Source organism: Anas acuta, chromosome 2, assembly GCF_963932015.1.
Source record: "Anas acuta chromosome 2, bAnaAcu1.1, whole genome shotgun sequence".
In the NCBI taxonomy this organism is placed as follows: domain Eukaryota; kingdom Metazoa; phylum Chordata; class Aves; order Anseriformes; family Anatidae; genus Anas; species Anas acuta.
Genome location: NC_088980.1, coordinates 107795273 through 107822219, shown reverse-complemented (window position 1 = coordinate 107822219; position 26947 = coordinate 107795273). Strand labels below are relative to the sequence as shown.

The 26947-nt window shown below is 38.9% G+C and overlaps 1 protein-coding gene across 13 annotated transcripts in view; it reads right to left on the bottom strand.

The window, feature by feature from the left end:
• Positions 1–26947, bottom strand: part of PTPRM (protein tyrosine phosphatase receptor type M) — a 468093-nt gene that overhangs the window by 313063 nt on the left and 128083 nt on the right. For all 13 annotated transcript variants that reach the window (XM_068671589.1, XM_068671590.1, XM_068671592.1 and 10 more), the window contains exon 3: positions 7710–7975. In XM_068671589.1, coding sequence (XP_068527690.1) covers positions 7710–7975 — 266 coding nt within the window. The remainder of the gene's footprint in view (positions 1–7709; positions 7976–26947) is intronic.

Here is a 26947-nt window from a genome sequence, read left to right as displayed (position 1 = left end):
CGTGGTTAGGCCTCACTGGTTAGGAATTTATTGTATGCCATTTGTGCCCCCATCTATCACTCCTACACAACCACCATTCAGCACTCAAAAGAGCACTTCAGCATATTAAACATTTAGGTGGCTGCTGCCAACCTGAGACTCCACAGAAACTTCTTAAGGGTGAACAGCACTAAAAACTAAGCTCGTAATATTCAGGCTTATTACATCTCGCTCTTCTTGTTTGTTTTTAAATCAGTTGTGGTTGAACATTTCTCTACTGAAGGCACGGAAGCTTTCTTGGTTTAGGAACCAGGGATGGGAAAAAACTACCAGGTCCTTGTTTATATGACAAAAAAGCACGTCTGCTTACTCTTGGACCTTTTTTTATTGCTGTGTTTTTTTTTTTTTAAATGTAGATATGTGGTCTGCCCTGACTCATCTTTCTCAAAATACCTACTCCTCAATCACACAACTCAGTGAAGAAGAGCTATTTAAGATTTGTGACCAGTAGTGGTTCAAAAGGCAATATGCATTTCAAAGTTTCTTTTGAGTTCAAAGCACAGTTCAAGAACCGTAGGCGTGCAGTTTAATGCAGCGCATGCAACACATGAGAACATGCGCATGACCTTCACTGCTCAAGAAGCTTCATTCTTTGTCCTAGCTGGTGACTGAAGTACGTTGCATGAACAGAACTCCAAGTACAGCCTGTATAAAGCAGGTTCTGAAAGAAATGAAAGTTTAAGTCCAGATTTGAAAGGCAGGTCGGATCTACTGCTTATTCCCTAAACTCCCAATTTACAGGGGAAAGTGTCAAACTGGTAAAGGGTAAATCGCATCTTAGTGTGAAGTGGTATACTGTAACTTGTGTCCTTACTGAAAAAGAATTCAGGAATTACTTCCTGGCACTTACTCCATTTTCTAATTTCAGCTTAAGAGAAAATTATGGTTAAAGAAGGTGTACTAGCATATAGAGTAGTGTATTCCACTGGAAATTATTTTTAGTAATTTCAGTTCCAATTCTGGATTTTAAAACTGCAGTCTTTTGTTTTATCTGTTGTTTTCTCAAGATTTGTTTCAGCTTGGTGTTGCCATGACTGACTCCCAGCAAATTACGAAAGAAGTACTTCAAAATATAAAAAGTGATAGGGGGATAGTGTGTAACTTGCTATGGTGCTGTGCCAAATTGCCTGCTTGCAGGGTTAGGAGCTGGAAACACAAGTCTCCCACCAAACTCAACTCTGCAGTGGCATTTCACATATTATAAGGTTCTTAGACTGGATATGCTTCAAAAGTGTAAAATATATTTCAAACACTACAAATTGGTCTGAGAATCATTAAGTAACCAGAAAGAAAGAAAGAAAAAAAAAAAAGAGAGAGAGGGGAAAATAACTCTGAAATCAACATTTTTCTTCTCTCACTATAGGATTCAAACAAGGAAAAAAATCAGAACATTAAAGTGAACAAAACCAAAAATCTCCCACCCTCTCCTCATTAGAGGAGTAATTTTTTCAGCACTAACTTTATCAAAACCCATCAATTTTAGGGCCTCTTAAACTACTGAGACTGGACCCCAAGAACCTAAAAACCATCTCACCACTTATGGACATCTACATAGCATTTAATCCCCTTTTTCTATGTACATCTTAATTCTGTTCCAGTATGGAGCAGGTTGACAGCAAAGCCCTACTTTGTTTGCAGGCCATCTAAAATGGCATGATAAACTCTTTCCCTAAGACAAAAATAAGACTAGCTCCTCTAGAAAAATCTAAGCTACTTTGAAACAAACAGATCAGAGACCAAGAGCCACAGCAGAAAAGAAGAAGCTGTGCTGATTATCTTTGACCCTTAAAAGGTGCTTAGCAGCTTGAACCTGTGTTACTGCAACTATACTGTAATCGGGAGCTGGACTGCAGTGTAGACATACCCTAAAGTTAAAGGCAGATAGATGTTAAGCAGTAACACTTAGAAGACTATTAATTAAGGAATTAATGTATCTTAATCAGCAGAATACTTCACAATTTAAGTTTAAATATGCAGTAATTAGACTACAATTAGTGTTACTACATGCAGGTTATCATTGTGATTTATATACATAGTACAGCTTTCATATGGGGTGAAACCTACACAAATAATTACATAGTAAAAAGAAAAGTGTACACTAAGAGAAATTAATGTCTTTGTTCAGAGACTGTACTTCTAAAGAGTCAATTCTAAATGGAAACCCAATGTGAAAGGTATTAGCAAACTTGGATAACTGGTGTTACAATAATAAAACACTACTAATTATTAAATCTTTTGAATGCTTTGCATATATGTGTTAATAATATGTGGTTTAAACAAATAAATCTTTAGAAGTTGGATTAAAATTCACTCCACACTACACAATCTAATTTCTATTCAGCTACCATTAGTGGGAGTTATTTTGCCTATGTTCTTCATGAATCAACAGCAAAACAGACTAACACCATTGTGTTTTTAAGCATCCCAGCTTGCATAAATATTACAACTCTGGAATGTTATCGTGCAATTTGTCTCTAGTACATTTTGGTTTCATTTGCAGCTAGACACCTTGTAGGTGTCCTATTAATGGACTGGAACTATAGAGTATTCACAAATATGCAGATGCCTATGTGAATATGCAATTTAAAACACAACAAAACAAAACAGACAACTACATTGTTTTCTCTCTTCATCTACTAAAGCTGAGCCTTTTCCTGAACACTACTTCTAGGAAACTACCAGCCTTCATATATGAAAAGTTAAAAAGGATGCTATCTTTTCTTAAATAATCTTCTCAGCAGACTGTTCTTAGTTTTGTGCAATAAGGTCAGCCAGCCGCAGATAATCCTTGGGAGAAACTTTTGTAGTTTTTGTATTTCATGTGAAAAACACATGGTTTTGTGACAAAAGAGCTCCGAATTTTGGAATCAAAAGAATAAAAGCTTAGGAAACAGAACCAGTGCTAGACACATATCAGATGGGCCCTTTGCTTCCTCCCACCGCACATTAAGCAATCTGAGCTCCCACCTAACTTGTACACGTTCTCACAAGGCTCACATATATCCTATCTCCTCCTCCTGCTCTTCTCCCAGGTGATGCAGATAACTTCTCACCTCCTCACAAAACAGACTCCATGATGAAGAAAGAGCATGGAAAAAGATAAAAGGAGTTCAGAAGAGCAAGTGCTGGATTCTGCACCTGGGATGGGGCAGCCCTGGCTGTATGTACAGACTGGGGGACAAGAGGCTGGAGAGTGGCCCCACAGAAAGGGATCTGGGGGTTCCAATCGACAGCAAGCTGAACACAAGCCAGCAGCGTGCCCTGGCAGCCAGGAGGGCTGACCATGTCCTGGGGTGCATCAGGCACAGCATTGCTAGCTGGTCAAGGGAGGGGACTGTCCTGCTCTGCACTGTGCTGGTTCAGCCTCACCTTGAGTGCTGTGTGCAGTTTTGGGTGAAACAGTGTCAGAAGGACATAAAACAACTACAGAGTGTCCAAAGGAGGGCTATAAAGATGGTGCAGGGTCTGGAGAGGAAGATGTATGAGGAGCAGCTGAGGTCCCTTGGTGTGCTCAGCCCCGAGCAGAGCAGGCTGAGGGGAAGCCTCATGGCGGCCTGCAGCTCCCTCACGAGGGGAGCGGAGGGGCAGGCTCTGAGCTCTGCTCTCTGGGGACAGCGACAGGACCCGAGGGGACGGCATGGAGCTGGGACAGGGGAGGGTCAGGCTGGGGGTTAGGGAAAGGGTCTGCACCCAGAGGGTGGTCAGGCACTGGGACAGGCTCCCCAGGGACATGGTCATGGCACTGAGCCTGCCGGAGTTCAAGAAGCGTTTGGACAACGCTCTCAGACATAGGGCCTGGTTTTTGGGTGGCCCTGTGTGGAGCCAGGAGTTGGACTCAATGGTCCTTGTGGGTCCCTTCCAGCCTGGGATATTCTGGGATATATTGGGATATGATTCTATGAGAAACAATGAAAAATTGCAGGTGTCACTGGGCGAGTGAGAAAATTGCATTAGAGATTTCTGAGAGAACAGAAGCAACCAAAATAGAGGTGACTGACCGTAAGCTATGAAATTGAGAGCTTCCTCAAGAATAAATTATCTTATCTACATCAAAACCAGTGAAGCTGTACTATTTTATACTAATTCCTTGGGCCTCCACAGATATTGCTATAACATAAGACATTTTGGCACATCAGCTAAATTGCAATACCTTAGCAGGTCTAATTTCAGACCATATGCAGCAAATGCAAAGAAAATGACTTACTATATTCCTCAGTGAACAAAGTACAGATTGTGCCAAAATATCTATATTTTCAGAGGTTAAGAAAGTACATGGAGTCCATTACTGACAGACTCAGGTGTCTATTACATATCAGCTAATGCATGGTAATTTATCAAACTGGAGTACCTGATCCAAGCATATAAGGGTTCACCTATGAATAAAGGTGAACAATACAGAGTTCAGGTCTCAAGGGGGAAGTAGGTTAGTGAGGTTATCTTCCTATTTCTATGTCCATTCCTCAGATATCAGTTAGATGTATCATGTTGTTAGAAATCTGACACAGATTATTATTATTGTTACCAACAACAGATTTATAACTCTTTGGTCTTCCTATATTTTTTGTCAAAATTTTAATTTAGCTTAAAATTTACTAATCAAAGTATGGGCTTCTTCTCTTAAAAATCCCCTGTCCACATTATCATTTTGGTTCAGAGCTTCAGTGAGTCTTTGAAGCACATTCTTTATTTTCACTGACTGTTCACAGAGCAGTTTGGCTGCACCCAAACCAGATTCTTTTCAGAAGAAATTACATTGGAATTTCCTCTACTAACTCAGTCCAAACCCTGGTGGGGACATTCTAGAATAATAGAATCATAGGTTGGAATCACCATTTAGGTTGGAAAAGATCTCTAAGACCATCTAGTCCAACCTTTAACCTAGCACTGCCAAGTCCACCATTAAACCATGTCACTAAGCTCTATATCTAACGTTTTTTGAAGACCTCCAGGGATGGTGACTCAACTACTTCCCTGGGCAGGCTGTCCCAATCCTTCACAACCCTTTCAGTGAAAAATTCCTAATATCCAACTTAAACCTCCCCTGGCGCAACTTAAGTCCATTTCCTCTTATCACTGGTTGCTTATGAGAAGAGCCCGATCCCCACGTTGCTATAGCCTTCTTCAAGGTAACTATAGGAACAATAAGGAACAATAAGGTCTCCCCTGAGCCTCCTTTTCTCCAGACTAAACAACCCCAGCTCCCTTAGCTGCTCCTCATAAGGCTTGCTCTCTAGACATTTCAGCTTTGTAGCCCTTTTCTGGACATGCTCCAGCACCTTAATGTCCTTCTTGTAGTGAGGGACCCAAAACTGAACACAGTATTTGAGGTGTAGCCTCACCAGAGCTGAGTACAGAGGGATAATCACTTCCCTGACCCTGGTGGCCACTCTGCTTCTGATACAAGCCAGGGTGCCATTGGCCTTCTTGGCCACCTGGGCACACTGATGGCTTATTCAACTGGCTATCGACCAATACCCCCAGGCAACTTTCCAGTCACTCCTCCCCTAGCCTGTAGCACTGCATGGGGTTGTTGTGACTCAAGTGAAGTACCCAGTACTTATGATCCAGATGAAGGCATAAGTGACACAGTCATGTGTTCATTCAGCATCTGCAAAACATACACTCTCCTGAACCACCCAGAAAGCTCACAAATCCCCCCAGAAGATGCCATGTTACCAAGCACCCAGTTACATCCCATGTCAGCCACGAAATTGTCTGTGGGATGCTCTGCTCCTCTCCTATTGTCCACTGAGGCTAACAACACAGACCACTCCTCATTTCATTCAAGACAGAAAGGCTCTTTGACATCACTGGAGGACTTTCTCAAAACTGGCATCAGATTCGTAATATGGGTCCCACAACCTTGCAGAAAGGTGCCCTTTCAGCTTGTGAGAAGTGAAGCTGTGGCTAAACCAAGCTTGGACTCTGTGGTTAGGATATGGCCTCATGCTCCAGAGAGGCAAGTAGTACACAGTTTCTCCCACAACGCTAAGGAGAACCTGAGCTTTGCTTTTCTGGAAAAGGTGCCAGTATCCCTCTATCGAGTCTTGGGCAGAAAGCCGCATTGGGTGTGAATGTGTACCCTGTCAATTCTCCCTGCACAACCCAGGAACACATTGACAGAAGCAAGAAGAAATGAAGACTCATAGATCTCTGTCACCGCTGCAGTGCACCTGCCCAGCTTGAAGCTGGTTAGCCAGCAACCAGTATGAATCATGGGCTGTAAGGACAGAGAGCAATCACACTCTTATACAAAGGGATGTGTAACTTTGTTCAGGGATCCTGAATTTTTACACAAGAATGACAAAGTTGTGGTGCAATCCTACAGGAGATCAACTCAACGGCATGCTCTTTTGGGTCTTTTTTGCACCCACTGCCAGGTATCCCATGTTCCAAGGACAAGACGGTCAATTGTGGGTGAAGTAATCACAGGGGAAAGGACTCCAGAAAGTAATTCAGCTTGTGTGTTGTTTTATTCCTTTGAGGAAAAAAAGGGTTCGAAAGGAAGAGCTTCAGTTCCCTTGAGACATCTTCACAGATCAGCTGCTGCAGACAGAGTAGAAAGTTCACTATCACCCCACAGAGTATCTTCCAGTGGATGCTGCCAAACTAATTCTGAAAAATATGGATGGGGCAGCAAACACCTGGTCACTCATGGCACATGGGATCAGAAGTGGGACTCTACCACATGTGATGCTGGTGGTCAGGGCATCGATGTAGGAATTAAGATGCTGTCACCCTCTGCATAACACACACACAGAAAGCACCATGGAAGGACTACATTGTGCTTCCTAGGGAGGTCTGCAGCGAAAGAACCCCTGTCTTTGGGATAGCTTTCCTCCAGAAAGCTTCAAAGCTGAAGTATAGTGACAAATTTTAGCCCATGGGACCAAAATAAATCCAAACCAAGCTTTCCACACTGCAAGTGAAGATGACAGGAGCCTGAACAACAACTTTGGTCTGTTCCTATTACAGCAAATCACTTGCTCACGTAGACACTATTTTCATGGGAAGGAGAAAAGCTGTTGAACTACTACTGTACAACAGTAAATAACTCTATAATCTTTAAACTTTCCTACAGAGAAGCAGCACTCTAAGGAAGTGGCAAGTGAAACCCTCACTAAATCTTTCGGATGTAATCACAAGCACATTCCTATGATAGTAACTGTTCTATTTACGATTAGTATTGGACAGAACAAATGGATATTGCATTCAAACTGACGACTCAAACTGAGGATTCAAAGGACTCTGCCGGCTCTAAAGCAACAAGTATTGCTCACCTAAATCAAACTTGAAGACTCTACTGCAGTAAAATCTATCGACATTCAATTCCAGCATCCCTAATGAACTGAAAGAATGAGTGAATTTATTATAGAGAAACCAACGTGATTGACTGGAATCAATGGCAAATTTTCTGTATTGTTTCAATCTGATTATTTCATCTGTGTTTAAAGTGTGTGTGTGCATACATCTCATACACTTCTATAAATATATGTAAACATATAAACACAGCCATATTCACGTAAAAACATTTAGCATCATCTGCAAAAATGTAATTAAGATAAAGATCAACAAAACACACTGAAACATATTTTGATTTAAAGTCAAAATGGTAATTAAGAGCAGGTGCTTACTATGAGGAACAAAAATTCATAAAAAGTGAATCATACCTGATAAAAATGGGGCCAGAAAGTGCTAATTGCCAGCTCTGCTCTGTTCCAAGTGCCAGTGGTAGATGTGTTCCAGACTGGGTTACCAATAGGACCATCATTAACTTTCACATATACATTCAGAATGCCAGGGCTAGATCCACTCTTGCTTGCAACATAATAGTGGAAATCAATACAATGTGTGTCATTTTCTTTTAGATGGGGCAGCAGGAGGTGAGCTTTCTGTCCTGCAAATCTCCCAGATGTATTCACCAACATGAAAGAACCTGCAAAACAAAGTCACTGTTTCAGTTTTTTCATTATTTTAATTTCTTCTCCCTATTACAACAGCTCACAATTAAAGCATCATTAAACAAATGATCATTTTGCCTTGCTTCTGCTAATATAATAGTAATTTGTATTTAATCTCAAATTACTTTTGTGAATCTCAAGATAATTTTCCAAAGCTAGTAAATATTAGAATCCTCACTTTACATATGGAAAAAGAAGGAAAAATAAAACAACAAGCCCCCCTGCAGTGATCTTCACTGCACTGAATCTACAGATGTTAGGAGAAAATCAATTGCAGGTGGAAACTACCTGAGCATTTCTCCATGCTGAGTCCCAGTGAAATCAAGGACAAATCTACGTGCATAGATGCTGGGAGGCAGTAGCTAATGGAGATGTGGCCTGAAATGTTCTCAATTCCTTAGCCACTCTCCAGCTTACCACCAGCTACTTCCTTTAAAAATGAAGTGTGGACGCTTAATTATCTCTTGGTCTCAAGAGCTGAGAAAAGAAGGAAGAACAGAAAATACCCAGCAAATTGTAAAGTTGTATAGAGACAAAAAAGAGGGGGAGGAATGGAGGGAATATTACAGTAGGATCCTAACTTCAAAACCAGTAAAGGTATAAATAAAGGTATAAACACTTGAACGACCCTCACAAGAGCATCCAGTCAACTTATGTGCTACTTTTTAGTGCCTATTAATGCACTTCATTGAAGTGTACCTTCAAAATAAGCAACTTATGCAACAGACGTGCAATTTACAAATCTGAATGACAGTACAGTCATTTCATTAGAATAATACAAAGTGATGTTCAAGACATTCATATCACTGTGATGAAAAAACCCAAAGCCAAAGGAAAGAATTCCACTAATGCATATACTGTGATACCATACAAGAAAATAAAATTAAACACGTCTACTTTCAACCAAGGACTTCTCAATGCAACACAATGAAACACAGAAATAAAAAGGTATGTTAAAGCCTGCATTTTTCGTAAAAGTCCAAAGAAAATGGATATGTTATAGATGCATGCTAAAAATCCGTAACTACACGCTTTTATAAAAGTACAAGCACACACATTTCTCAAGCAGTTACTAGAAAGCAAATTTTTTTGTTTTTCAATTTGATGTGCAATGATACCCTGGAATTTGAATAGGATGCAAACTCTTAAGTAATTTCTAGAAATGGAATGTAAGTATCGACACCTTCAGTCCAGACTGCACCTTTATCTTAAGTAGGTTTAATTATTCAATAATACAGTTTTGCAGCTATTTTAAATTATTTATCAAGTATAACTTCTCATTAATTTTCAATCCAGACAAAATAATTGAGTTTCTAAAGTTGACAAAAACTTAAATGAAATGTGATACAAAGGAATCTGAATGTATTATTACCTAAAAGGCAATATAACATACTGGGACAATTCCTCATGCATTAGTAATGTAAGCCAAAGTCACTAACTTGCTTCTCCAATTAAAATCTCATACTAGGCACAACAGACACAACAAGAAGACTCCTGTCCTCAGTTTGGTGTGTGCAGAGAAGCCTAACCAAGTTAGCAGTACTCAGTCTTTCCACTCCTTTCTTTAGTAGGATGGTTCGGAAGTTGTGCATGGTCTTGGGATGATCAAAGTATAAAATCTCCCTGTTCTGGAATTTTAGACTGTGTTGCTCAATAACTAACTAGGATGCTGAAGGATGAAAAATGAATAGGCAGCCAGCTAGAATAAGAATTACTCCTGTTATATTATCAATAACACGTTTCTCCATCTTCATAACACAACAAAAGGTTTAAAATAAAAGCCACAAAAGTATATTTGAGTGTAAAGAGAAAGCAAATAAATTTTAAATTTAGCCACATGGATCTTTGCTTTAAGCAGGCAGGAAAAAAAACAATATTCCTTCCATCATTTAGGACATACTCTGCTGTTCAATTACTTCATTTAAACTTAAAATACAGAACCTTTGAAATAGTTACAGTTTGCTATCAAGACGACGGTAACAATGTTTATGAGTTCATTAAAAACTAATTGGCCAGCTTTTTGTATCTTAAGAGCGCTGTGGGGAAAAGTGCATCCATTCTTAGCCACCTTGAAATTTCAAACAAACATCTACCTGATAACCCAGCCAATTTTATACCTGCTTGATAGAAGTATCTTGTTAAGAACTACTTAACTTCTATCATCCTGAATTATGTAGTACGTACTGCACAACTGAACCATGTGACAAATTATCAGGAGCTTAAGAGAGGAAATACGGTCAGCCTATTCTGAATATATCTGTAACTCCCTTGTTGAAAGTCAAAAAGTATGAAAGAACGTCACAATGAACAGTACAAACCTTACTTTCCCCTTTGTAAGAACACAGAATCTTTTAAGAGAACTAAATTAAGCTGCAGTGTATCTTTCAGATACGCTGTTTTAGTTTTTCTGCTAGGAAGTACCTGGCAAGCTCTTCCTAGCTCATGAGGCATGGAGTGGGAGACAGTGACGTAAATGCATCCTTTTAATTGTTTCGCCGAACTACGGGCTGAATCTCAGGAAATGAGACACACAAAAGTGCCCCTAAAGTCCACCAGGCAGCTCTTTTGGGACACTTTAATCCCAGTCACAAGGGCCTCACCAACCAACACTTCCAGAAGCTGAAGTTTCTTTTGTTCCAGCACATCTGCAACAGCACGTTCACTCAGATTCAGTCATCTAGGTCGTTCAGCCATCTAGCATGAGTTGATTAAGTAACCTGTACTAATCGTGCTGCTTCAAACATAGCAACTTCTGCTCTAAGCCTAAACATAGCCTCTAGACAGCATGCTGGATGTGCAGCATGGGCACAAGAAGCCTCGGGTACACCCAACCTGCAGTTCATGGGCAAATATAAACGTCAGAGGAAAGCTACCAGTGTTCTGGGGGTCTGACTAAAGCTAATCCAAAAGAAAACAAGGGTAATAAATGTCATGGAAGCCCCCAGTTGGCTTCTTAACCCTTCATTAGCCCTTGCCCATGAAAGGGGGCCAGCTCACAAAGGAATTCTACCTGTTTTCTTCAGCAGTACTCATATTTCCCTTCAAGGGAACTCTGATAGAGATCAAATTTCAGAGGTAAAAATGCAATGAAATAATCAGGTGTAAGTGTGAGCAAATTCTGTAAAATCAAGGCAAAAATCATGATGCGCAATGCATTAGAATTTAGACCTTAGCTGCTACACCTACTTTTAACTATGGATCTCTGCACAGGAAATAAAAACTAATTAATATGCTTTAAAACGAAAAGGCATAATCATTAGACAGAAACTATTACATGCATTTTACTTGAAACCATACAGTGTCTGCAAAGGAAAGAAAAAAGTGAATCGAATCCATTAAAATCTTTCTTACGTTTTTTTGTTTTTTTTTTTTTTTCAGATCAACTCGTCTTCAGTGTTAAGTCATGTAGAAATTTTCTCTTACAACTTTTACTATTGTCATCTGTTAAACTGATTGCTAAAATAATACTATGCCAGATGGTTATATAAACCTAAAGCATGTGGATAAACTCCATACGCAAATACCTAAACACCTAATTTTGACTGAAAAAAATAGGAGTTCTCAGCCTTGAAAGGAAAAAAACTCACAACATACTTTCTTTGCTAGAGAGCATTAGCAGAGAGTAGATCGGTTCCCCAGCATTGCTTATTGCACATTTGGGCACCTGACAAACACACTGCAAAAAATAAACTCAGGTATTCACTGGTGTATCAACTAGCTAACAGCTACCTGTAAGGGAATGGGAACTAGAGCAAGATTTCAGTAAGAAAACACACAAAATTATAATCAACGCAGTACTCCTAAGAAGAGATAGTAAATGCACATACTACCATAAATATATTCCTTTTAAACTGAATTATTTCCCTAGATGTACTTTCATGTTTAAACACGTGGATGATGATAGTTTCCTTAGTCAGAAAGTTTAACAGGGATTTACCTGGGTGTAGTGCTTAGCTCCATGTTTAGGCACTAAATTTAAATTAATAGTTCAAAACGATACACTGAAATAAAACCTAAGGTAGCCGATGGTCCTCGGCATCCATTAAATTCAGGCTTCTTTAATCCACATGTATTAAAAGTCACAGAGTTGCTAAGTCATCCATATTTCATCATTTTACCTAGAGGGTTTAAATCTACAAACTGGTGGATTTGCTACAGTTACTGTCGTTGTTTACAGTTCCCCACTGCACAATGTTCCAGCAGTAATTCAGCAAATATTTGGTATGCTGAAATATTAATTCGAAGATACAACACTTGAGAAAGACAATGCAAACTAGAGTTGGTCCAGAGTAAACGGGCAATTGAATGTCCCAGTAATTCTCGTTAACATCAGAGGAAATTTTCTGTGAGGCAAGCACGGAGGAAAATGAAAATCCTACAATGTTTATTCCAGCAGTTACCCAGCATTAAACAGTATCATGACAGATCTTATTAGGGTTTTGTACACAAGAAGATGCCCAAAAGATAGAGTGACACAAGAACAGCAAAAAAAAAAAAAAAAAAAAAAAAGATCCCAGTATGTGTTTAAAAAAAATAAATAAATCTGACAACTGGAAAAGCAATATACACTTCTACAAAAAATGATGGAAATGGCACAAGAGAGATTTCCCAGTCACTTCTGCAAGTTTTTACTGTGTCACATCACCTTGTTAAGAGACACTTTTTATACCTGGAATGTCAAATCCAATGAAATTGAATGCAGTATCATTTTTCATGCACGAAGAAAAAGTGACTACTGAGCAAAGAAAGTTACTTTGTTGATTTTTTCACAAATCCTATACATGGTTGAGCACAAATGATTAGTTTTCCTTCCAGACCGTAACATACAGAACCTAACCAGGAACTGTGATTTCATTGATACGATAATAAATACAAGAAAAATAGTACTGGAGTTTGACTTATGTAAGCATCAATGTTTGATGATTTTGGCTCTCAGTATTTGAAAAATGTGCTAAATGAAGCAGAGCAGAAATTCTGATTTTAATCACAGATATTCTGTGTATTACCTTATTAACAAAACAACCTTCAGGTGCAGAAATGCTTCTCTGTAAGGCTGAAAGGTATCGAAATGCCCCATTACCAAAAATGCTCTGATTAGGTAGTTACAAAGGGTACTGTTTATTGACTAAACAGCATTCCCTAAACACCAGCCAGCCCTAGAGCTGTCACTCACTGCAGGTGGCTACCACCATGGTATCATTTCTACCACGGCTGCTGTGAGTGCCCTATGCTAGATATGACTGCCCAAGACGCTGGAACTGCTGGGCATTTGTAGACAAATTGCAAGGCTCGAGCATACCACTTTCAGATAGAGCGGTCAACATAACTGTTCTTTTATTCATTATGCTTTAGATATATATGTATGGATCATCTTGGAAGTACTGCGGGAAGCAGAAAACCTGAATTTGATGACAGGCAACCTTGCACTCTTAATTCCCAAAGCCAGTAAACAGAAGAGTTTTGCTCTTCAGTATTTTTTTCCTACAACTTACTATGTTTACAGATAGAGGAAAGTATCTTTTCAGGTAACACTTGAAATTCTGGAGTTGATGCAATTTGGGAAACTTCTCAAAGCATGGCTAACAACAGTACCTGAAGAACCAGGGACTTCTGCTCGGATGTGTCACTACCAGACACCACACCATAGATAGCTCCACACAGATATCAGTGCAACCTGCACCCTCAATTGGCAACACATGTGCCAAAACGCACCAGTCGAAAGTCTTCCTTTCAGTGTCTCAACTAATGTCTATCAATTCTGTTAATTAACTTACAAAACATTCATTTCTCGGCTGCATTGTAAGCCTTCTCTTGAGCATCACTTACCCACATTAAATTTTAAGTTATAATTTTAACCATTATTAATTATCAATCATAAAAAAATCATCTCAACTTTTTAGATGTTTCTTCCACGTTTTCAACTACTCACACTTGAAAAAATCTGTTAAACCATTCCAGCATAAATCCTGCACACTATCTGAAAAGTGGATCAATCTGCTTCTACCCATAATGCCATCTTCATTTTAGCTGAACAACTAATAAGCCCTATAATTCTTTCACCAAATTCAATTTCTTCCAATTCTTCCTCATCTAATATGCATAGACACATCTTCCATTATTTTGTTCGAAATTCTTTTGATCAAACACAAACATGAAATCACATATTTCTGAGTCATGTATTTCTACAGTCACTTTTCCAATAACCAGTAACGTCTGAAAGAGCTGCTTACTGAAGAACGCTGTTTGTTTTTCCAACCCTTTTCAATATTTAATGAATTTTGCTATTTGTTCTATAGTCTTTGTTCTGTTTCCTTCATGACTCTTCTACATTTTCAAACACTATATTGATATTTTGGAGGCTTTTTCTTATAGGATTAATATTACCTCTTTGCAACAAGCAAGCAATGTATACAAAGTCCACACACACAAAGTTCAGGAGCCATTCCAGGAAATAACTGTGTATGGACAAATTCTGACAGAATTCTGTCAGAAGTTTCAGATTCAACTTCTGAACTAATCATTGCATTTTAGAAAAAAAGAGAAAGCAAAGTAAGAAGAGGCAAAGCATCCATATGTTGGAGTACACTGCGTGCTAACTGACACCATCAAAAATATCCCCTGGTGCAGAGTTTACCTGCAAATAAAATCATGAAGGTTAGAGGTGAAGAACATAAAATGAAGTGAGGGAAAAGGGGATGTGATTTATCAGGGAAAATGTATCAAGAAAAAATTCACAACTCCAGGATAGACAGACCAAGACCCAGGGAGACTTTTAAAATGCAAGGTTATCCAGCAGCATCTCCCTGGGACTGAAAAAGGCCAATGCAGGCTGAGCACTCTTCAGACGGAGCAGGTAGACATATGAAACTTTCTATTACAATTAGCCAAAATTAGACAACAATGGTGATCCTTCCAAAGGAAGGGGCTGTCACAGTAGATGCCCCCCCAGCCCACTTTGAAGTAAGTACACAAACAGAATAAGAACAAAGACGTTGAACATACACATCCGAACTAGGGGAAACCATGCATTGTAAAGCATTTCCTCCACCCTCCATGTTTGACAGAAGACTGGTGATAGTTTATGAAAAAAAAAAAAAAAAAGAAAAAAAAAAAGATGCCAACATTTTTATCCTACAGCTGGATGGATGGTATTCAGAAAAAAAAGAACTCAGAGGTTTGAACGAATGTGACTTGCAGTTAAAGATCCTCTAACTACTGCACATCACAGGCTCCTCTAGCTTCAAACTTGAGGGTTTTATTCCAGAGGAGGGCCACAAAGATGGTCAAAGGGCCGGAGCACCTCTCCTACGAAGAAAGGCTGAGAAAGCTGGGGATGTTCAGCCTGGAGAAGCGAAGGCTCTGGGGTGACCTTGTTGCAGCCTTTCAGTACCTAAAGGGGGCTTACAAAAAAGATGGAGAGGGACTCTTTGCTCAATCAGATGATGACAGGACAAGGGGCAATGGTTTTAAATTAAAAGATTGGAGATTTAGATTAGAGATTAGTAGAAATTCTTCACCTAGAGGGTGGTGAGGCACTGGCACAGGCTGCCCAGAGAAGCTGTGGCTGCCCCATCCCTGGAGGTGCTCAAGGCCAGGCTGGATGGGGCTTTGGGCAACCTGGTCTGGTGGGAGGTGTTCCTGCTCATGGCACGGGGTTGGAACCAGGTGATCTTTGAGGTCCCTTCCAGCCCAAACCATTCTACGATCTATGATCACTGATTTATGATAAATGAAGGCAAGTTAATACAGGGTTTGTATAAAACCTTCTGAAGGGCAGGAAAAAGGGACAACATCTGAACTCCAATCCCACTCATGAAAGCAATTTGATTTTATTTTTATTTATTTTTTTAAACAGGAAGCAATCCAACTTGCCTGAATATAAGGCAAACCCACTGACAAGGTAACTCTCCTTTTGTTTCGGAGTGGCAGAGGGGAACGAAGTCTCCAAGCAGCCGCACCACTTTCCATGCCAGCCGCAGTCACTCAGAAAATACTCTGGCAGCTAACGAGCCACGGTATGAAACTGTGCAGGAGTGCTGCTTGTTTGTTTGTTTTTAAGGAACTGTGCTCCAATTGGGCTTCAAAGAGAGAAATTTGGCACAGGACAACGTTTTTGTTTGTTTTACTTTCTGTTACATCGCTCGTCCTACGTTTGGCCTGATACGATACGCTCTGATGGCTCCAGCAACAGCTTCCACAGGCAGTGAGAACTGTGCTAGAAACTGCAAAAGCTGTAAACTGATTTATAAAATCCACACACTGGATTTCTTTAAAGCTGGCCTAATGCTTCCTACCAGCTGTAACATTTTTTTAAAAAACTTTTATGCTATGACTGGATCTCAGACATGCCAGAGCTTTGAGTCAGACCTGTCTGCACCTTGTCTTTAAAGTGAACACACCAAAAAATACCAAACGGGCTTTGAAGCAGCTATGTTTTATTAGAAGATAAACTTGAACAAGCTCTCTTCTGTTTGAAAACCTACATTCTTCAGGTGAAAGGGATAAAACACAGGCATTTGAAAACAAATAACTTTTCTGCCCAACTGTGTCTCTGCAGTAAGGACCCTTTCCTCCAGGCCCACTTTTCTCACTGACAACTTTCAATAGCTCTACTTGTTCTCCCTTGGGTCAATAGAAAAATCTCCCGTTTTCATCTCTGGCCTGTCTTTATGTCTGTTCCCCATTATTCTAAGAATCCTCCACAAGTGCAAGCTCTCCAGTCAGCACATCTATTACTGCCTGCCCTGTTCTTCCCTCAACAGCTTCACCCATGGCCAGGTGCTCTCAAAGAAGAAATCCTCTCCTCCCCTTCAAAGAACTGCACCTGGCCAAAAAGCACGCAGCTCCCAACCACAGACTTACCACAGCATGCAACGTGCATACAAAAAATAGCTTCAGACAATAGCTGGGACCACTACCTCTTTTGGCACATGCAGAATGTCAATGTATGTGTGAAGGTTTTCGCGTTTTCCTTCTGTTAGCAAGAAAATAGGACGGTGTTTCCTACACACACACACACACACACTTGCAGAGCTGGCTGCTGAGACCAAGAGACAGAAGTACAGTGCTTTTACCAGCACCAAGCACAGTCATGCAAGTACAACAAATATTCTTCTATTTATTCTGGTGAGACTCCTATCCCCTCATCCCCCTGTTTTCCCATGTCTGTTCCTCCCCAGCCCATTACAGACAGGTAACATATGCAGCAAGGGCAGCAAGTAAAACACCAAACCATGCTTTCCAACGATCCCCTTACCTATCAACTTTTATTTTATTATAATTTGGCATTCAAAGCATGAGACAGTTTATTTTGTTAGTGGAGGTAAATATCTGTTAAACTAAACATCACACACCAACAATTAATGCTGTAGCCCAGAAAGCCTGTCTTTTATAAGCACGTTCCTTCTGTTACAGCACAACAATATTAGTCTTTATTTTTGTAAACCACTCAGCCATGCAATTCAGCATTCAGGAAACAATACCCAGGAGATAAACTGACATCAGTTTTAACATGTTTCAGGTGAGCTCCCAGGGTAAACTACTTACTTGTCAGGTAAAAGCTTTGGGGAAGTAAAAATAACAGAACTATGTGTGTGTATGGGGGGGGAGAAGGGGGGGAACATAGGTTGATGATGCATGTTGACCTTATTGAAAAGGGCCATCTCCAAGAACAGGGTTAAGTGCTGGTGGTACGCTTCTCCCTTGCCAGTGACGGGCTGAAAGGTTTGTTAAACACAGAGGTTAATATAAAAAGCTTCTCAGGGCCTGAAGACCACAAGCTTTGTAACTTTAATAGAAATTCAATTTTGTTTCAGCTTGAGGTTGCTGGGTTAATGTTTGGCTAATGATCATACCTACGTATACTCTCCAAAACTTTGGACTACCTCAGCAATAAGTTACTTTTCAGTTAAAAACTATCATTACACTTTCCCTGCATAATATTCCCTGGAAAAAGTACTGCCACCTGCCTGATTGCCAATTTCCCAACCACTGACAAAGGCAAATTGTCATCATAATACTGTCAGGTGTGTGAACTACTGCCAAGGTGTCGCCTACGTTAGTATCTGCAGTAACAGTGCAGGCAAATGCCATCCATCTCTTTCCTTTCCACTTCCAGAGACACCCAATGTCTGATAGCGTGTCACAGACCTGCAATACAGAAAACAAAACACTACGATCGCCTACAACACTAAATCTCCCAACTATACAGAGCCCTCTGAAATCTTGTTTGATGTATCCGTAATTTTAGGAGCATATTAGCCTCAAGAGCCATTCTCTTACTGGAGTAATTTACTCCTGGTTTTATGAGTTTCAACTGAGATAACTCACAAGAAATCTACCTTATCTATCAAAAACTAGGGTAGGAAAAAGAAAAAAATAAAGGAATCCCACAGATATACAGTAGGCTTACAATGTAGTGTCTAACCTATTCTATTGAATCAAAGTAACCATCTTTTTCTCATTTGTTCAATACACCCATTTTGAAAGCTCGCTTAGTGCAAACCACATATAGCCTAAATTATTTTACTTCCGTGTAAAAAATACCGTCCAGCAATCCGAAGGTCGGAGATCTAAGTACAATCATAGATGCTTCCCTTGAAGATACTGTTAAATCTCGTTTTTTCTGAACTAAAACACTCATTGAAACTACAAAACACGGGTAGCGGGCTTTTTCCCCAGTTAAACTACAAATGATTTTATATGAGCATTTACTGTATATTTTTCCCCAGTGAAACAGTGCAGAAAACTTAGCTATGGCTTGGTGTGGAAAATTTTCAGCACAGCAGTGCCTGTGTTTAGCCGATGAATGACACAGCTCAGGTGCTTGACTCTTGAGACCTGGTCCCCGCAGGGAAGCACAAAGTTACACCAGCACACAGGCGATCCCCTACCCTATGGTGGCTACAAGAAAGTTTATGCCTTGATGGATAAGGTACTGCACTTTCTGAGAGATACATTTTAGCTATTTACCTTTTATTGTCTCATAGCAATCAGTCTGCACAGTCAATCCTATATAATAACAACGTAAAAGCTTTAAAACTGCTATAATAGGATATGCAATTGGGGCTTTTAAATCTTAAAAAAATAAAAATAAATAAAAAATCACCAATTCAAAATCTCCTTTTAAAATGGAATTTAACTCTGGTCAACACCAAGATCTACATACGTGTGGGGGTATGTATTAGCTTGAAATATAACATTAGTTGGACTTCCTCTGTAGAGGAATTAGAGATGCATTACATCTCCATTCCTGGATGTCTTTCTTTTCTTAATGCTCTGCCACAGAAGCAGCTGACAGTATTTTCTACAAATTGGTAGAAAAAGCTACATTTCTTTCAGGTTTTCTCCTCCTAGTGATCCTGTTAAACTTAACAATGATAGAGACCAAAGTGACATAACTTAAGTGGTCAGATTTCTTTTTTCCCCAGTGATATCCGAATTCCAAAGCAAATAAAAATTACAGGGGTATTTGTTACCAATGGTGTACATTACATGGGGGGGTTACATGAAGGAGTTTCAGTACAAGACAGAAATTAAAAAAATAGTAATAATTAAGGCATGAGAATTTTATTTGGTTAAAGAATAAATTTTACTATTATTTCTACAAAATTGGAAATTTCATCTCTAAAATAAAACTCTTTTCATGAGAAACAAATAAACCAACAGAAAAGCAAACAAAAAAACACACAACTTCTTGACATTCCAGGAAGAAAAAAAAGCTTTATCTTGGCTATTTTATTCCAGACATGTTTACCATTACAGTAGAATCTATTTTTGAAGGCTCTTATCTAGAAGAGGTTACGTCACAGACTATGTCACAAACAATGAATATTGTGCAGGTTGCCAATTTATCTGTCCTTATTCATACAACACTTTCCTTCACTGTGGCAACAGACTTTCCAAAGCCATCTGAATACTGATAAAGTGGGAATTTCACTTGTTGTTCTTTTAAAGAGACTTTTCCCAAGCCCCAGGAGGATTTTCGTTTAAGTTTTGTACTACTGCAGCTAATTTCTATGTCCTAGTTAGCATTAACTTGAATCCATCTTAAATATAGCAGTAAACACCCCTAAATCATTTAACCAGTATACCTGATGAAATTAACACATTTATCTCGGGGAACCATATATTGGTTTTTATTTTAGTTTATTTTTTTCTGTATAGTCCCAGTGAGAATATTGCTTGATATTCCTTTTTCAAATTCTAGTCTGCTGGAGGTTCATTAAAGATCTTTGCTTAGAGACTCAGTAAAGATACTACCCTGATTCATCACTGAAATAAGCCTTACAGTTCTCACAACTCATGATCCCAGGAACTCAATTGTCACTCAAGAGAACAACAGGGTCGATGTTCTTTTTCAAAGAAGGAAAGCATAAGACTCTAATTAACTGAAGGGCTTAACGATGTGCTTAGATACTATTCAGGAAAGCACTTAGATACTTAATTTGACTTCATCAGGATTAAAAATTGAGAAGGTACATACATAATATTTCTGTATGATGCCTTCTGGAGTTTCAAGTTACAGCTATTGCAGGAATCTGACATTTCACATCTTCCTTAAAAAATGTTAATTGAAATATCATTGTCTTCAAGGATACAGTTTTCAGAAATACCTAAGTGATTCAGAAATCCTGGAGCTGACTTCATGAGAACTCATTTGTCAACAAAACACAGCAGCTACAGACAGCAATTTAGGAGCTGCAAGCTGTAAAATTATATTGGCTCATATATATACTGCACATATTAGCAGAGCATCTGAACTAACTCTTGCTCCCAGAAGCAAGTGCTAATTAATTCAGCAAAACTCAGACTCCTAAGTCCTGAAACTACTTTTTCAACAGTATTTAGGCAGTTCTCAGCAGACTTGTAGTTCCCCAATGAGCTGGAGTAAATGAACCCTGCAGAACTGTATTCAGTAAGTGAATTGTATGGTGCTTTCAGATAACTTTCATATTAAGTATGGCCATAAAAATATTGCGACTTGGTAGCAGTGCTTAAACCCCAAAGGCCCAGACAACACTGGATTAAACACTTGAAAATTTTAGTCAGATTTTAATCTGAGTGCCAAATACTAAGACTATAATCGATACTTGGACATCTGAGTGATTTTCAAGCGGGAAGAGGGATAACAGGTATTTTAAATCTGCTGCAGGACAAAGCAGAACAAAATGGAAACCAAACATAAAGGTAACATTCTCTGCCCTCTTCTTCTTCTTCCACAATATTCTCTTAAAGTTTCTAGGCTGAAACTTGGACAGAAAAGCAGTAACCCCCAGATTTAATTATATGTTACTCAGAAGAAAGCTAGGGAACCAAAGTGCCATTTTTAGATCACCTTGTCCCTTTCTGCAGTACTTTTAGCCTAGCACCCTCACGATACAAGCTGCTTCTCCGTGCTGCCCATGGAGACGTGTCTCTCCCTTTGAGAACCGCTGTCCCCACTTTTGCTTTTCCTTACCTTCATGAGGCTCCCCTCTCGCACCGCCTGCACCTCCTATCTCCAGACCCAGCCCAAGAGAGCAGATCCCTGCCTGTCCCCTGCTCTGAAGCCAAATCTCAACCCCTCTGGCAGCTTTTGGGAGCCCTGGGCCATCAGATACAAGTCCTACTCTGTTCTTCCTCTCATGGCTCCCACCCACCAAGCTGGGCCTGGCGGTCGGGAGGATGAAGGAGGGCCGCAGGAGAAGGGGAAGCAGCCAGGAGGAGGATGATAGGGCGCGAACTCTTGCCAAAAGGAAGGAGCCTGGAGTTTGCTTTTCGTCCTGTGGGAGGACAGGTCCTGGCTCCCAGGCAAGGGGGAAATGAAAGCTGTGGGATGCCAGCCAGCATCGTGTCCACAGGGCCCTCAGCCTACACCTCAGAGCAGGAAAGAAGGCAGCATTGCATGCGACACCCTCAGTGCTGGCCCCTAACCCTTCCTTCCCCACTCCTAGGATGCTACGCACGTTTGCCCAATTTATTTATGTTTTTAAATACCTCTTTGAATTGCTCCTTTGGTTTAATGGTTGTTGAAACGTCGCTGAGCAGCACAAAGCATCCCTTACTGGCACACCACCACCAGCCCATCAGCTTGAGGCTGACCACAGCAATGATAGCTACAGCAGGGTTTTAATACAAATACGCTTTAACGTTTCTGCCTGTCACTCATCATTAACGTGTTTCACTTCAGTAGCTTTTTATTTCTGCCCCCCTAATACTAAAAGCAAATTGCCGTGTTCAGGCAGGCGGCCGTAAGCTGAGCGGTGTATCCAGGTAACCAGGAAAACAAGCAGCCTAGGAAATAGTCTCGTGGCAGGTATGCCATGCCACTGACTAATGGGGCTGTATTTTTAACATTTAATTACAAAATTAGCTTCTAAACAAACTTACAGTTATTGTGCCTGACTGTAGCCTAGTTTGTCTGGCTAAAATACGATTTTAAGTCTCAATTCCATTAAATTTCTTTTCATTGTCTGCAAACATGAATCATTTTAATATAACTTCTGAACTACTACAGACCTTTTTTGTTATTTTCAAAGCCTGCTTCACATAACCAAATAAGCTATACTTCAACAGCATTTTATGAGACAAAAATCTTCAGAAATATTATGAAACATTATCATAATGAACCAGATTACATTAAAACATTAAAGGAAAATTGAAAGTGCTAAAATGAATAATTGCTAGACTCAATTATCCTTTACAATATAACAAATACTTAGTGTTTCATTTAGACTACAGCTTGTTGTCAAAAGCAGGAACACAAAACATACTGACATAAATTGATTTGTAGGCAAGCAAACAGAATCACTTGGCTTTACCAAGAGACTGTAGGATCCCTTTCCTCTCCCATCCCAGTTGTTGCCTCCTTCTTTTGCCTGATATAATTATTGTACCTAGAGGAGTTTACAGTTTGGTTACCAATAAGCTATTTTAACCACCTTTTATGTAGATTGATTTTTGGAGTTTACCACTGACTTCAGTGAAGGTTTGTCAGAGAATGGAAATGATAAGTTTCCTATTTAGACATCTACATTAAATAAAAAAAATAAAATAAATAATAATAATGAAATAAACTAAGCCTACATCTTTCAATCAAGTATTTTGCCAAGGAAATCATATCAGTGGCAGAACACACTCAAAATAAAAAGCTTCATTTATAGCCCAGATATTTTTCGGATATTGGTAACTACTGCAAGTACTACCTACAGCTATAATACTTAGCAAAGGTAAAAATAATATAGCCCCCATTTTCCAGTGTACTTTGTGTGTATTAAGACAGTACCTTGTGTATAGTAAAACCCAGACTCCAAGATAATATATTCAAACCAAAATGAGGATGGAATTGAAAAAGGAGTAATAAAAAGGAAAAAACAAACAAACAAACAAACAAACAAACAAAAACAGTAATAGATGTTTTTTCCATAAATAAACTTTTTCAAGTTACTTTGGATATTGTCTGCTTTTGACATAGATGCCCAGCCTCCTTAACAGTCCCAACTCCTAAGTGTATACTTCAGAAAAGGTAGAAAATAAACTACAAACAAAGCTACCCTTTAGAAAACACCTGTTCTCTGAAACACGGGGAAAAGCCCAGATGCTTGGGCAAACTGGATTCTTTGCAAACTCTGTTGGACTAATCTGAACACAAAGTGCAGTTCTCTCTCTTCATTACACTTGTCATACTTTTCCAAGTCCTCTGCCTTGTGTTCCTTCTTATCACCTCCCGAGGAAAGTTGAGAACAGTCTACCAAAAAGCAAACGCACACTTACGTTGGCAGATGTCAGAAATCTTTTTCACGTGTTGTACGAGTATGCATTGACAAGATCAGAGATTGGGATTTATGAGCACACTGAGAACATTTGAAATAAAATCCCTGTAAGCATATTTCTTGAAGTGTATGGATATTTTAAACAAATGTTTTGAAATGGCCTGCTGAGACACAGAAGTTGTCACGTGAAGCACAACAAACAGCTATGTACAGAATGCCATTCGTGCACAGAATTAATTACTTGTCATACTAAAAAGCTGTGCACTTCTTCTCACTTCATTTAAAGTTTGCACTAACTTGTTGCTTAAAAAAAGTCAGATGAAATTTAATCCTCTTTTTATTCTCTCGTAAATCTAGGGAGGGTTTGTTATTACTTGAAATGCACTTATTTTAAGAGAAAAGTTTCTAGTTAGGCAGCAACATCACCCATTTCATCATCCTCAGACTCCATTTTTTGTGCAGGCTGTAACTTGACAGACATCAATATAAGATGAACAATGAATAGTTAAATGTGTGTAGGCTACTCTTTGCTCATCATTCTGATAAAGCTTGTCATGATATAGGAGGAAGAACTCACTAGGCTTTAACAGAGTGTAAGTTAATTTCCTGAAAGAATAACATAAGGGAGACTTTTATTAAATCCTAATTACTTCTACTTCATTATCACTTCAGTAGGGGGACTGGCTGATATCATTATTGTAATGGAGGTCAGTGAAAATGAACTAGTCTACTCTTACAAATATACTGCTTCCTCTCATCTTTTTATAATACTCTGTCACCTTTTCTTGTATTTCAGTAATAAAATTCAGAGAGGTCATACTAGGAAAGTGAAAAAGCAATGACTGAAAAACGTCAACGGCAGACAAGCTCTCCCTGCCTGTTTAAAAAAAGGTTTCATCCAGAACTACTTCTAGCCATAGAGGCTGACAATATTGCTTAATATGAAGCAATTTAACTTCCAGCCTTGTTTGCCAGATGAGAAGAATGTGTTATGAGTCTTCCTGTTTTCTCATAATCCATGGACAAAAATTTAGGAATATCCTCTGACAACAGGATCTACTTCAGGATCCACCTACGGCTAGCTCAAGCCCTAGCTCTAGCTCAAGGAATAATCGAACACTTCTCTGTAATTGTCTCCTTTTTCTTCTTTCTCAGTCATGCATTTTAAAACAAAACAAGATCAGCACCAAAAATTAACTTAAAATGATTACAATTTATAAGCCTAGTTTCACTGATTTAAAAATCTTTAAACTTGATTAGAAAAATTGCTGTCTGGAAACACCCTGAGTAAACATTTCATCTTTTGTCCGTAATTACTGTTTTCCAATCCTTCAGAACAAAAAGCAAAGGGATAAACAAAGGCCTAGGAAAAAAATCAAATCCTATAAAACCTAATTCCTTTTAAAAACTCGAATCTGTAAGAAGTATATAATTCTATGAACAATTTGGACTCACGAGGAAGCATGTTTTTTGAGTACAGTCAAGTTCGGCATGTTATTATTACTAACGTGTACTAGTATTTATTTCTGACCTACATCATCTAAGTTCTCTGAATTTGCATGCCTAATTCTTTCTTCAAATTTCTGCAGTTCTTTGTCCTGCCACACTCTGCCTGACCGTCCACCGAGGATGCAACCTTATCAATTTCTTCAGTTTCCTCCTCTGCATCTCCTTGCGTGCTTTCACTTTGATATAACACGCAAAAATCCACCCCTTTCTTTACCCAATTATATCAGTTTGAGAAGACGCTCAATATATTATCAGGCTAAGTAAATTGTTGAATTTTGTTGTTTCCTCCACCTTGACTCCTAATTCCTTGATTTCAAGTAATCGCAGCCATGGCTATCAGACTTGCTAAAACTGTACCTGGGTCTTACTGTCTGGTTTGTCCTGATCTCATGGGTACTAGGCATATTGCTACGAGATACATGGAGCCTTTGAACTTAATGAGGGATGTAAAAGAATTTAAACAAATAGTAACATCGTATGCCTGACCTAGACACATTATCAGGATCTTAAAGCTTGACTGCTATGGAAAGCGTCCTTACATCCATCAGTTATCTACCTACCAATTACACGTACTAAACTACATGTGAAAAGTATCCTTTAGATGAACTAATTTTAATCTTGGATTAAACAACAACAATAATATTTCATACCTTTAAAATATTAAATTGTTTTCTAACTAAAAAAAAAATGTTGAGCCAAAATTACAGCACTTCAGTTATTCTCTGTACTGTTGTTTTTACTTCATGGCAACTAAAAAGATTTTTCTTTTCTTTTCCTTTCAAAAAGTAATACATTAGTTCAGTCCAATTAAAAAAAATAATAATAATAATAAAAAAGAAGAAATAAAAAACTCTCAAAACACTGAGGATTTTCTGAGATGCAAGTGAAAATGTAGCCTAAGGGTTCTCAAAAGCCCAAGAAAATCATCACTAGCAGGAAATTACTTTTTAATCAAGCATAAGGAAGAAAGCAGACAGTGTTTTATTCCCTTCAACGATATGGCACATTATTAAACAGACAGAAAACATTGTTTGCACTTTAAGAGAGATGATATAGAAATAACTAACATTTTCTAATACTTAGCTTATATCTGCAGGGAGATCAAAACCCGTATTTTCCTGTATCTTATCTTTCCTTACAAATGTCTACCATAAAACATTTAGTCATTCTGCTATTATTTATTACTTTCCATCTGTCTCAGATATGAAAGGATGTAGAGGTGTCCTATTTTCCTTTTTACACTACCCAACTTCTGTTAGTAAAGTTACTGAAACGTAGACAGAAACCTGCAAATCCCACTCCCCCCACTTTTTTTTTTTTTATGTCTGAGAATAAGGAAGAATAGATACTTAGCACTGTAATTACTAGGTATGGCTCCGATACTTAAATAGCACAGGTAAGTAGTATTTTAGGTTTGGATGTGTCATGAAAGTTCAGAAAATATGATAATAGGGTAAAGCAAATATTCACTATTTTTAAAAATTACTTGGTATTTTAATAGAAAATCCAGAGGAAATAATTCTACCGAACAGTCTACTAAAAGCTGTGCAATTTTTTCCTGATCCTTCTGCTTTGTTTTGCCACAGATCTTCATGCAAAAAATTTGCAGCTTTTAGCCTCAAAATAGTCAAATTGATCCTAGGTAAGAAGAGATTCCCACGGCTTGCATATCACCACCAAAGCTGC